The sequence below is a fragment of the Castor canadensis genome, chromosome 7, assembly GCF_047511655.1.
Source record: "Castor canadensis chromosome 7, mCasCan1.hap1v2, whole genome shotgun sequence".
Lineage (NCBI taxonomy): Eukaryota > Metazoa > Chordata > Mammalia > Rodentia > Castoridae > Castor > Castor canadensis.
Window position 1 is genome coordinate 112,362,343 of NC_133392.1, and position 14,124 is coordinate 112,376,466.

General features: G+C 40.0%; 1 protein-coding gene across 17 annotated transcripts in view; it reads right to left on the reverse strand.

The window, feature by feature from the left end:
* Patj (PATJ crumbs cell polarity complex component) overlaps nucleotides 1–14,124 on the reverse strand; it is a 353,456-nt gene that overhangs the window by 281,262 nt on the left and 58,070 nt on the right. For all 17 annotated transcript variants that reach the window (XR_012449877.1, XR_012449876.1, XM_074079945.1 and 14 more), the window contains exons 15-16: nucleotides 9,151–9,285; nucleotides 1,832–1,993 (exon numbers count right to left, since the gene is read on the reverse strand). Coding sequence is in view for 15 of the 17 variants with exons in the window: in XM_074079945.1 (XP_073936046.1) it covers nucleotides 1,832–1,993; nucleotides 9,151–9,285 (297 nt within the window). In the remaining 2 variants the exon portion in view is untranslated. The remainder of the gene's footprint in view (nucleotides 1–1,831; nucleotides 1,994–9,150; nucleotides 9,286–14,124) is intronic.

Genomic DNA, 14,124 nt, shown 5'->3' on the forward strand with positions numbered 1-14,124 from the left:
AAAGATGTCAACCAATAATCAAAAATTTAGGGCTGGGCGAAGTGCCACATGTGACCTCAACTACTCAGGAGGTAAAGATCAGGAAGATCGAGATTCCAGGCCAGTTCAGTCAAAAAGTTAGTAAGATCCCATCTCAACAAAGGAGCTGGGCATGGTTACAAGCACCTGTTACCCCATCTAACGAGAAGCTTAAATAGGAGGAGCATGGGCCAAGACTGCAAAACCTCAACACACTGCCTGAAAAAATATCTAAAGCAACAGGGCTGGGGGTGTGGCTCAAGTGGCAGAACACCTGCTTAGCAAGTCTGAAGCCCTCAGTTCAAACCCTATAACCACCTAAATAAATAACTAAAATCCAAGGCTCGCCTGGAATTCACTATAGCCCAGGCTGGCCTCAAACTCATAATTCTTCCCCCATCTCCCAAATTGTGGGATTACAGGTGTGTGGCACTAAGTCCCTCTTCTATGCCCAATACAGATGGCAATAATGTGATACAAAGTAACTTAAAGGGGTGGCTTCTACTCACAAAGAACTGACAGTCTTCTTGGAAAACCAAGTTAATACACACTAAAGGATCTGTGATATAAAACAGTATTAGACTCAAGTAATTTAGGAAATCAGAAGTCAAGATTGGAGCTAGGCACAGTAGCTCATACCTGTAATCCCCGCTATTTGGGAAGTGCAGATCAGGTGCCAGCATGGGCAAAAAGTCCTCAAGACCCCATCTCAACCAATAAAAAGCTGGGTGTGGTGGTGTACATGCCTGCCACCCCAGCCACAAGGGAAGCATAAAGAGGAGGATTGGAGTCCAGGCTGGCATGGGCATAAAAGGGAGATCCTATTCAAAAAACTACAAAAGCAAAAAAGGGTGGGGGGTGTGGCTCAAGTAGTACAGCACCTGCTTGGCAAGTGCAAGGCCCTGAGTTCAAATCTCAGTACTGCCAAAAGAAAATTAAAAAAGAAATCAAAGATGTGTGGAAGAAACTAGTCAAGAACAGCCATCGCTAGGTTTTATAAAACATTTCCCATGTGTGAGGCATAATGCTAAGAATTTCACAAGCATTCCTTTTCCTATAAACTCATAAGATGCATAAATTCTATAAGCAGCACCATTTTTCAGAAGATGATGAACAGAAAGCAAGGTCGTTTGTCCAAATAATCAAAAATATGAAGGGGTAGAGGCAGGATTAAGGTCCATGCAACTTGAAATGCAAATGTTAAGTAGGTAAAAGGGAAGGCTCACATATCTAAGCTGGTGTGAATGGACTTATAACCTAGAATAGTCTAGAAAGAAGACAAAGTGGCCTGAAAGAGGAGGGCGTAGAGGGCACATGACAGCTAAGCATGTGCTCAGAACTCTTACCATAACTCTAATGCTCTTAGGAGAAGAGCTCCAACAGCAGAGAAAGTGTTACTTTATTCTGCAACATTCTGCTTTTATGGCAACTTCTAGACTCACTTTGAATCTGATCATAGATCTTCCTATTTTTAAGACTCTGAAAATGAAAGAGTCTTTCCTTTAGATATTCAACACTGTAACATCATAAGGTGACCTGAGTTGAACTAAAAGGCAAAAGCCATGAGCCCAGGCAATTAATTTAAAAAAGAAAAAGTTCTCTAAAATGAAAATGCATGCCCATCAATGTTACCAACATTTCAAGAGAAAAAAAAAAAAAGTTTTAGGGTGCTAAATGAAAAGTAAAAATGTGCAAAGGTACGCATCGTTCTCTTCGTCAAACAAAAAAGAGTGGAGTGGGGTAGTACCACTCCCTTCGGGGCACCCCTGGTGAAAAGGCATGCTTAGGGGACTATAGCACATCTCATTTTTACCTCCAGCTTGGGAACAGGGGTCTCAGTGATCCTTGGTTCATCCACAGAGGCCTCATCATCAAACAGCCGTCGACAGCAAACCATGGTGAAAGGGGTTGGCACTTCTTTAAGAAAGGAGACGGCTTCTCGGCGAGATTTCCCATAAAGCTGTATGCCATTGACCTAGGAAAAGCAGGGATAAGGCAGCACTGAGGAGGCCCCAAATGAAAAAGTAAAAACATCTCTTGTATACACCAATTTACCAAATTGAAAATACAGTATCATTTTATTGTCCCCATAGCCAAAGGGGCTAAATGCAATCATGTGATTTTAGTATCAACTAAAAATGTTAGGGATCCTCAAAAAATTAAGGGTGAATCTTTACTGAATTTGAATGAATAAAGTATAAACATGTGTGGAGTACCACTCTTCTGGGCTGAGCAGCCTTCCTCCTTTTCTACACCTCTGTGGTCTCCCCTTTGACACTCAAGTGTTGTGCTCTCACCTACTTATTTACACTCATCTCTCCTTACATGTACTAAACATCACTCACAGCCATTTTAAGACCATTTCTTTTTGCATTTTCATTTCACAACATTAATAAGAATATCACTATAGATGTTAACATTAAATTAAAGGCTTTTAAAAAATTGCTTACCTTACAATGTGTAGGTTACCAAACCTAGGACACTTGGCTGTCCAAATTTAACCTCTGTTCAAATGTTCTCTCACCTCTTACACACTTTATACCATCTTAGAAAAATCACTTATACAGATAATAAATATGCATAACTTGCATCAGTTCCATTCTTGTCAGCTTTGCTGATGCAGCTATCAACTGTCTACAGGAAGTTCGGCGGTTTCCAGGTTATGGCATGCAAGTATTACATGTGTTAAAAAAACACACACAAAACTATTCATTACTAATGATTAATCCTTATCACCAAAAATTATCCAAATTTCCTACTATTTTGGTGCATAATATATGATTTAAAAATATTAAACCGACTATGATTTTCCATATTTATCACTTTAGCTCAAAGAGTTCTCTCAGTTCTGTTTGCATATCACTAAAAGCTAGCCTGTTTGCTACTCAGAAAAAGCTAAGGAATGAAGACAATCCAGTCAACATTGGTCTTTTCACATCTGACTCCTGTCTTCCTGGGAGGGATTAACAGCATTATCAGTTTCAATATTATTTCTAGTCTGGCATTAACTCCCGATGGGTATAGAGCTAATGTTCATATAACTGGCATGACTGACTTTACTGGGAGTTGCCTTTCCACAGATCTGTTGGTACTCCAGAGAATCCGAGGACACCAGGCTGCTGGAAGCATCCCATTAGCAGCAGGCGGAGCCTCAAATCAAGTCATTCTGGGAACTACTCTCAAGCCATAACATAGCCCACTTAGCCTTTGGGCCAGACACAACCCCCTGCCTCTTTTTTTTTTTTTTTTTTGTGGTACTAGGGCTTGAACTCAGGGCCTTCACCTGGAGCCACTCCACCAGCCCTATTTTTGAGAAGGGTTTTTTGAGATAGGGTCTTGCAGAACTATTTGCCCAGGCTGGTTTCAAACTGCAATCCTCTTGATCTCTGCCTCCTGAGTAGCTAGGATTATAGGAGTGAGCCACTGGCACCCAGCCCCCTGCCTCTTAATTATTTACAAAATAAATTACCACATGGTAAAGTGAGGCTGGTGCACTCGGGGAGCTGGCCCTACTAGAAAAGTAAATACCATGTCCCAAGTCTTTGTGACTATAAAGAGGTACTGGGGAAAGCAAGTTTAGCAGCAGACAAAAGGGTTTTGCTTGGAAGAACTGCAAGTCAACCTTTACACGAGAAGGGGCAGGGAGGTACTGATCACTGGTCACCTATCCACAGTGCCAACTGATGACACTGCACAGAAAGTTCTAGAGTCAACTGACTGGGTAGTAACCTATATTAAAAACAGCAAGCAGAAACAATGGACGTAGGAACTCTACCTAACAAATTAGAAAGTCACTTTTCAGGTTTTTATCTTGGAGTACCTTTAAATATTTATTTAGTTCATTATTTATTCATTCGTATTGTCTCCAATTATTATTGCAATGCCTGCTAGTCCTCCTCACTACTGCATTGCTAAAGGGGTTGGTCACATTTCCCATTACCAACTCCTGGCTAAGGGGATTTATGGCTGCTGTAAATAGTTGTTCTGGGCTGAGACTTGGCACAGTCTTCTAACCCCAAAGCATATTTGTGTTTCTGGTTTTAAGCTCTAAGGAGTACATTACACACACAGAGTCCAAGAGTTTATTTGGCTAACTTTACAGAGATGTTTTATGTCTACATTCAGTTATTCAGAAGAATCTGGTTTTTTTATTTTAGAATTCACAGTATTTCTCAAGGTCCTTCAACTTGAGACTCTTGTGTCATCAAGTCTCAATTTTCTAGACTTTTTGATTAGAAAATGTACACATGTACACATTTGCAGAACACAGAATATTGTACAAATGTTTGTGACTATATTATCATTCAATCCTCACCCTAGCCCATAAAACCTGCAATCATGCCTCTGTCACAAAGATAACATGGCCAATTAGTGCTACTGAGAGAAGGCCTTATAGTTTCCATGGACGGTATCTTGTTAGATCTTCAACAACACACAGTGAAAAAGGCATTTATTGGTGAATAAACTGATTCCCTAAAACATTAAATGACATGCTAAGGGACACATGGCAATCTGCTGCGAATTCAGAACCAAAAGTGGCCCTCTAATGTTCAAACCAAGACTTCTTTCTGTACCCCAAGTTCCTGCACCAGAAATCTACACTTCAGAATTTAAAAACTCAGGGCTGGGGATGTGGCTCAGGGGAACAGCACATGCCTACTTAACTTGTGCAAGACCCTGGGTTCCCTCCTCAGTACCACAAAAAAAAAAAAAAATCAAAACTCTTCATGCTACTTTATATACCACATTCTACTTCAAGGTCATGGGCCCAGCATATTCTAATCTTGCCTACAGCATGGAGGATTCAGTTGCTAGTTGGGATGACTTATATTTACTTCACTCTAATCCCCCCAACAACATTTCTTTAGCACCTACCACATACTAGGAGTGATTTATAGTTCATGTCACTGAATTTTACACTTTAAAAGTCTAATGGTAAATTTTATGCTATGTATACTTCACCACCCAAAACAATAAAGTGATTTTATTCATACCTTCTCATCTCAGATAATACCATTTCACAAAACCTAATAACTACGAACCATAGTGATAGTCTCCAATCCAGATTATCACGTCAAACCGATGCTCCTTGCCAAGCCAATCAGGAGAGGAAGATGTGATCTCAGTACCAGAAGCAAGTTTAACTCATCCACTAAAAGTTAGGGCATTCATCATTAGCAACACCACCAACAACAGGTGCTGGCGAGGATGCGGGGAGGGGGGGAAAAAGGAACCCTCTTACACTGTTGGTGGGAATGTAAACTAGTACAACCACTCTGGAAAAAAATTTGGAGGCTACTTAAAAAGCTAAACATTGATCTACCATTTGATCCAGCAATACCACTCTTGGGGATATACCCAAAAGACTGTGACACAGGTTACTCCAGAGGCACCTGCACACCCATGTTTATTGCGGCACTATTCACAATAGCCAAGTTATGGAAACAGCCAAGATGCCCCAGCACTGATGAATGGATCAAGAAAATGTGGTATCTATACACAATGGAATTTTATGCAGCCATGAAGAAGAATGAAATGTTATCATTCGCTGGTAAATGGATGGAACTGGAGAACATCATTCTGAGTGAGGTTAGCCTGGCCCAAAAGACCAAAAATCGCATGCTCTCCCTCATATGCGGACATTAGATCAAGGGCAAACACAACAAGGGGATTGGACTTTGATCACAAGATAAAAGCGAGAGCACACAAGGGAGATATGAGGATAGGTAAGACACCTCAAAAACTAGATTTTTTGTTGCCCTCAATGCAGAGAAACTAAAACAGATACTTTAAAGCAACTGAGGCCAATAGGAGAAGGGGACCAGGAACTAGAGAAAAGGTTAGATCAAGAAGAATTAACCTTGAAGGTAACACCCACGCACAGGAAATCAATGTGAGTCAACTTCCCATATAGCTATCCTTATCTCAACCAGCAAAAACTCTTGTTCCTTTCTATTATTGCTTATACTCTCTCTTCAACAAAATTAAAGATAAGGGCAAAATAGTTTCTGCCGGGTCTCGAGGGGGTGGGGGGAGAGGGAGCAGGTGGAGTGGGTGGTAAAGGAGGGGGTGGGGGGAGGGGAGAAAAATGACCCAAACATTGTATGCACATATGAATAAAAAAAAAAAAGTTAGGGCATTCATCTGTAGTAAGTAGCCCAAGAACCACTTTTTCTTTTTTTTTTATTTTTTTTTATTTTTTTTCATTTTTCTTTTATTATTCATATGTGCATACAAGGCTTGGTTTATTTCTCCCCCCTGCCCCCACCCCCTCCCTTACCACCCACTCCACCCCCTCCCGCTCCCCCCCCTCAATACCCAGCAGAAACTATTTTGCCCTTATCTCTAATTTTGTTGTAGAGAGAGTATAAGCAATAATAGGAAGGAACAAGGGGTTTTGCTGGTTGAGATAAGGATAGCTATACAGGGCATTGACTCACATTGATTTCCTGTGCGTGGGTGTTACCTTCTAGGTTAATTCTTTTTCATCTAACCTTTTCTCTAGTTCCTGGTCCCCTTTTCCTATTGGCCTCAGTTGCTTTAAGGTATCTGCTTTAGTTTCTCTGCATTAAGGGCAACAAATGCTAGCTAGTTTTTTAGGTGTCTTACCTATCCTCACCCCTCCCTTGTGTGCTCTCGCTTTTATCATGTGCTCATAGTTCAATCCCCTTGTTGTGTTTGCCCTTGATCTAATGTCCACATATGAGGGAGAACATACGATTTTTGGTCTTTTGAGCCAGGCTAACCTCACTCAGAATGATGTTCTCCAATTCCATCCATTTACCAGCGAATGATAACATTTCATTCTTCTTCATGGCTGCATAAAATTCCATTGTGTATAGATACCACATTTTCTTAATCCATTCGTCAGTGCTGGGGCATCTTGGCTGTTTCCATAACTTAGCTATTGTGAATAGTGCCGCAATAAACATGGATGTGCAGGTGCCTCTGGAGTAACAGTCTTTTGGGTATATCCCCAAGAGTGGTATTGCTGGATCAAATGGTAGATCGATGTCCAGCTTTTTAAGTAGCCTCCAAATTTTTTTCCAGAGTGGTTGTACTAGTCTACATTCCCACCAACAGTGTAAGAGGGTTCCTTTTTCCCCGCATCCTCGCCAACACCTGTTGTTGGTGGTGTTGCTGATGATGGCTATTCTAACAGGGGTGAGGTGGAATCTTAGTGTGGTTTTAATTTGCATTTCCTTTATTGCTAGAGATGGTGAGCATTTTTTCATGTGTTTTCTGGCCATTTGAATTTCTTCTTTTGAGAAAGTTCTGTTTAGTTCACATGCCCATTTCTTTATTGGTTCATTAGTTTTGGGAGAATTTAGTTTTTTAAGTTCCCTGTATATTCTGGTTATCAGTCCTTTGTCTGATGTATAATTGGCAAATATTTTCTCCCACTCTGTGGGTGTTCTCTTCAGTTTAGAGACCATTTCTTTTGATGAACAGAAGCTTTTTAGTTTTATGAGGTCCCATTTATCTATGCTATCTCTTAGTTGCTGTGCTGCTGGGGTTTCATTGAGAAAGTTCTTACCTATACCTACTAACTCCAGAGTATTTCCTACTCTTTCTTGTATCAACTTAAGAGTTTGGGGTCTGATATTAAGATCCTTGATCCATTTTGAGTTAATCTTGGTATAGGGTGATATACATGGATCTAGTTTCAGTTTTTTGCAGACTGCTAACCAGTTTTCCCAGCAGTTTTTGTTGAAGAGGCTGTTATTTCTCCATCGTATATTTTTAGCTCCTTTGTCAAAGATAAGTTGCTTATAGTTGTGTGGCTTCATATCTGGATCCTCTATTCTTAGAACCACTTTTTCAACACTTCTAAAAATAACCAATTTTTCACCATAAAGAAATGACAAATGTTTGAGGAGACATATTTAACCTGACTTAAACACTACATGTATCAAAACATCACATTACCCCACTACTATGTATAATCTTAATGCTTTATGTTATCAGTTAAAAATTTAATTTTAAAAATAAGCCACTTACTATATCTTAAAAGAGGACTCCAACACCCTGTTCTCCCATGCTTCTGACAGAAGTTGATAATTGGTCATAGCACTTCTCCCTCTGACCTTGAAATTCAACCTTGAATTCTTCTCAACACACTCCTTTCGGCAGGAGTATGTGTTGCAAAGAAATTACAGTTGCAGCCAACATGAAACCTATGTGTCATCTTTGTCATTTCACTTTGACCAACATCAATGTTAAAAATCTCTAAAATTAGGGTGCATGGGATTCTAATCTTGGCTAAGGCTGTCAGGTCAATTCTATTAAATCCAATCAAGGGCTTGTAGATCCTAACTATTTAGAGAACACTCCCCTATACCATCTTCTCAATTGGCCATTTCCTATATCTGTTTTAGGGACTCAAGAGGTAGTACAATGTATTTGGAAAAAAACAATGAAACTAGAATTAGGAAACAGGAGCTAAACTTTCATTCTATCTAATTCAATATATAAAGTTGGGGAAGTCAGCGTGCTATTTTCTTGTCTATAAAAGTAGGGGCTTCAATGTTGTTTTGGTTTGTTTGTTGAGTTAGCAATGGAACTTTCCAATCTAATCTCTTGAGAAAGTCATTTCAAAGCAGAGGTGTTCTAGAACTGCTCTGACTGACAACAGGCTGGGGAAGCCTAAGCGTTCCCCCTGGAGGGTACTCCATTGAGAGGAGTGTCCCAACAGGTCAACTATACATAAATCAGATTATTCGGCTCTAATCCTTATTAGAAATAACCAACAAATCTTTAAATAAATGTGACTACATGTTGCTAACAAGGGACAGGGATTAGATCCTTAAAAAGCATTTTGCTCATAATAAAAATACAAACTATGTTTATCCAACTTCTTTCTTAGTCAGTCATTTAGATAAACATTCAAAAGTATGTCACAGAAGTTTTAACAGATGGGGAAAATAAACTGAAAGTCTGATACCTAGAGTTCCTTATCATCCAATAAACTACAAGTATTTTCTAGTATTAATAGCTCATATTACATTGAAATTGGTGACACTGTAACTCAGTAGACACATTTTCCTAGAACTTAAAAATTCCTACCTTTGACACATTTTCCTAGAACTTAAAAATTCCTACCTTGTATCTTTCTTTCCCCAGAAATTTTACCTGGAGAAGCTCGTCCTCCGGCCGCAGGAGATTCAGTGAATCAACAGGACCACCAGGAGCAATTGAAGAGATATAATGGTGCCCGTCAAAGGAATCCACTTCCATGCCAAGCCTCAGAGTGTGAATAGGCAACAGCTGTAGCAAAACAAAGAGCAATGATATCCAGCACAACAAAGATACATTCAGCTGTTAATCCTCCATCAAGGACCACTCTGATTTGAAAACACCACCTCTTGAGTAAGATCACAAAAATCCCAAAAGAAGACAATAATGGGAAAAGCAGCCTCAAGTAATATTATGAGGTCATTGGTAGTGTTCTCACTCTTCTTTCCTTTCAGAGTCTTTGAGAATGGAGAAACAGACTTACAAAGACCTGCCTTTAATCCAAGCTCCAGGTACCCCACTATGTTCTTACAATTGTTACTACATAGGTTGTTTCACTTTTTTCTCAGTGGTACTCATTTTTGAACTCAGAGCCTTCAGTTTGCTAGGCAGGTGCTCTACCATTTAAGCCATATCTCTAGTCCTGTGTTTCACTTTTCTGCAGATATTCCTCACCTCCTAACTCCCCTTTATTACCCAATTCTACTCATAATCCAACAAGGCAGTGCCACTTCCAGGAAGCCCTGAGTTAATGAGCCTCCATCTGGGGGTTAAGACCACCCTGTACACATCTCCCTCACAACTCACAACATAGTGTGTTTAGAATTCTATTTTCTTTCTTTTTTTTTTGAACTCAGGGCTTTGAGCTTTACAAAGCAGGCACTCTACCACTTGAGCCACATAGCCAGCCCTAGAATTCTATTTCTTGATTGCTCTCTGTGCATTACATGAATTTGCAGAGTCTGTACCGGTAATCTCTACAGCCTCAAGCCCTAGGGCAGTATTAGGCATGAACACGGTTTATTGAATACTATTTGAATTAATCTGTGAAAGATGTTCTTTTCCATTTGCCAAAGTAAGTGAGAACATTTCCGAGTTGGGGAAGGCAACCATTACACATTCTAGGATTGACTGTGTTGGTTTATAAGGATTCATGGAGGCTAAGATATGAGTCAAGGATTGAGAAACTCTAGTCACTCAAATATGGTAAAAGATACTTTTATGATCTATATTTTCTATATTACTAACCTATTTAACTAAACATACAAGGGCCACCGCCAACTATTTTTGATTGAGGGGAAAATCCTACAAGGATGGTAATGCAGCCCCAGTGTGGCTTTTCCTTCATTTTTCCTATTCTCTGTGATGCCTCACCCCTGAGCTGTCACCTTCCCTTATTCATCTGCCCCAAATCCCGAGAGACCCACAGACCTTCTTTCAGATACCATCTGGGATTCATTTTTATACCACAGTAGACATCCAGACAAACGTGAAGTGGCAAGTAGTCCAACTGACTACAACCTCAATGACTTAAAACAGGCATAAGGGACTTCTGGCCCTGAGCTAATTTTTTGAAAATGAAGTGTTCTTGTCACCAAGCACTTTTGGATATATAGCCATCTGTGGCAATGAGATGTTCTAGTAACCTGAATGGAAGGTTAAAGTTGTTTTTACTGTTCTTCTCACGCTATGATTTCTTAATTTCTCACTGCTGCTATCTCATTCTCTTGTCTAGTCACTGTATGAACTCATGTATATCAAGATAGAAGAGAATGTATCACCGCTTAATAGTACATCTAGTGGAAGTGAGTAAAACCTCTCAGAGAAATGGTTCTGTAATAACAGTTTGCCCACTCATCTCTGCAAACTGCCTTTCTTCCTCTCTGAGCCAAACACCATAGGGCAAACACCAAGAGACCATCTCCAGTGGGATGCTGGGCCTGGTTTGTAATGGCTTGTAAAAGCAGATTGTTCAATTTGTAGAACTTCTGTAAGCTAGTTGTTAAACATAGCCATTATTAGAAAGTAAGTTATATAAATTTTAATTAAATAAAAATAAATGTAATAAGCACTCAAAATCCATCACTTTTTAATTATTTATTATATTTTACTGCTAAACATTTTCTTGAAGTAATTTATATCTGTGTGGTAGAAATATTCCCTCAGATCTCAGAGAATGCCACAGGAGTAGATGATTGAAAGAGATAGATGAGCCGGGCACCGGTTGCTCACACCAATAATCCTAGCTACTTAAGAGATAGAGATCAGGAGGATTGCGGTTCAAAGCCAGCCCCTGGCAAACAGTACAGAAGACCCTATAAGTAAATAAATAAATAGATAGATAAATAGATAAATAAATAAATAAAAAGGGCTGGCGGAGTGGCTCAAGGTGTAGGCCCTGAGTTTAAGCCCCAGTACCACAAAAAAAGAAAAGGAGATGGATGAAATGATTGATTTGTTTAGCTTTTTAAGGCAACTGGGACAGTCCTGACCCTGAAGAGGCATCTCTGACAATAAAGTGCTACTGTGCATTGCTTGCCAGCTCAATGATCAGTGACGACGTCATCTTGGTAGCTTGAAAAATGCCCTTGCAGGAGTACTGACACCACAGATAATGATAAATGCTGCAAATTTCCTTTCCTTCCTTTCTTTCTTCCTCCCTCCTTTCCTTCCTTTTTTGACACCTTGTTTGGACATGATGTTCAGCATGTGCTTATAGTATGAGGGACTGAACTACAAGCTGGAAATACAAAATGACTGAAAGTCTTTTTTCCCTGCTTAGAAGTGACAACTGTATGACAGAAAGACAAGTAAATGTGTACGTGAACAATGAACTGGCCAATATACAGCAAGATCATCATGATGCCAACACAATAAGAATACACAGAAATACATCCAAAGAAAAGTCTGACCATGGTATGAAAAATACGTAAATAGTCATTCTGATAAGTACTGAAGGCAACTGCTCAGTTCATAACATAGGAGCACCGCTGGTGGAGGTGATCTGGGATATTAGTTCAGGTAGTCTCCCAGAGAAAGAAAGACATCTGAAGACTTGAAGGATAAAATGAGGTAGCCTACTAGGGAACTGCTCATAGGTGAGTGAAAGGACAATTGCTAAAGCTTTTATGTGAGCAAGTAAGTGGATGGTAGTGATAATTTCTACATAGAAATAAGTACCAAATGGCATCAAAGACTTTGCCGTCCACACAAGAGAATTTTGCTCCTTATATAATAATATGCTCATCAAAGAGAAGAGGGTTAATTAAGGAGGGAGTGATTCCAGTCTCCCCTTTTGGGCCTCCCCCCCTCAATCTCCCTACACAACTAACCCTGGTGAATTCACATGTCTGACCTATGTGCCCCATCTCCACTGACCAAATGAGGTCAGGAATGAGCTGGAGCATGCAGGATCAGCATAGGCTTGTCCATGGCATCTCTACCCCTCCAAATATGGGGCCATGCCCATATAAATTATTCCTCCAGATATCTGTGAACACTGAATGCTCTCTTAAAAACTTAAACCATGAACAAAACATACGTTTCATTTTCCATCATGCTGAACAAAAAAACCAGCCATGTTGTTTACACAATCTGTCAGTCTGAAGGAGGCCTACTTAATATTAGTTCTGAATCTAAATTTCAGTACAGCTGGCTGCCTGAGACTTCTTGCTACATTGCTGCAGGCTTCTCCAAGGGAGCAGGACTGTTTAATTACCTGTCCCAGCTGCATTTAGCAACTAAACAAATCAACCATTTCATCTGTGTCTTTCACTTGTCCACCCCTTTGCTATTCTGAGTTCTTCGTGCAGAAAAGTGCTGAAATGACAGGAGTGGGTTCGGCAATGACTGACACCTTCACAGGAGCACTGGGTCATGCCTCTTAATGCTTATGCAACGTGCTGTGTGACAGGTCCTATTGAAACTACAAAGCTAATAAGCAGCAGGGTTTTCATGGTCCTGACACGACAAGTACAAGATGCAAAGAAATGCATACGAGGAGAGGGTGACCATCACGTGATTTACCGTCAGTGCTAAAATGATAAAGATCAACTGAGAAAGAGAGCTGGAGCCCTCATCCCAAGAGTGGAGAGACATGTCAGGAAAAAAACACACCCCATTTATTTCCCCAAAAGCTCTAGTTTTAGGATCTTAAAACAAGATGCCAACATGCTCAAGTGGGAATATAAATGCTACTGCTTCAGGGGGAGAAAAAACTTTTGGAAAGAAATGCTCCAAAGATGTGTCAGTGGGGTGGGGGAGGATACTTCCAAAAAAGTTGAACTCAAAATAAAACAGAACAGCAAGAAACACACACACACACACACACACACACACACACACACACACACACACACAGTGAGAACATTAAATAGATATTTATGTTTAAAAACTAGGGCATTACTAAATTTCCCATTAGCAAAAAGCAAACTTTCCAAGACTGAGGCGACACATTTTGAAGCAATGGTGAGCCTCACAACCACAATGATCTCAAAGACAGTTCCATTCATTCCAAGGTTACGCACCACAACCAGCCAATCCATTAGTGCTTCATTTATATAGTATTTGTTTCTCTCACCCCTTCTGAAATTTTAGTCCTGAATTGTACTCTGTTGTGTACAGTAGTATAAAGAAAGTTCTCTTCAGCTGTCTAACACAAGGACAAGTATCAGCTCCCATTTATCATTTTAGTGTCATTTGCATTACCTGCCTGCAGTTTTTAACACCTGACCTAATACTGTACTTGACTCCCTCCCTACTTTTGCTCATGGCATTTCCTCTGCCTGGAATATCCAGGAATGGTGTTTTACAAACCATTCCTCAGAGTATATTCAAATGCAATCCTCCTATAAGCTTCTTTCATCTGTCTTCAGGAAGTACCGTTTACTTCCTTGAACATTAATTAGCATTTTAGCAATACTTGTATGACCATTCTCAATGTAGTGGGGAAAAAGAGGGGATCAAAATTCCCCTCATACACCTCACTCCAAACCTACAGAATTACAATACTGATGAGGAGGAACAAAATAGGGAACATGCATTTTGAACAAGCACCCCTGCTCTGGGAATGGTGATGTATGCCTGTGGTCA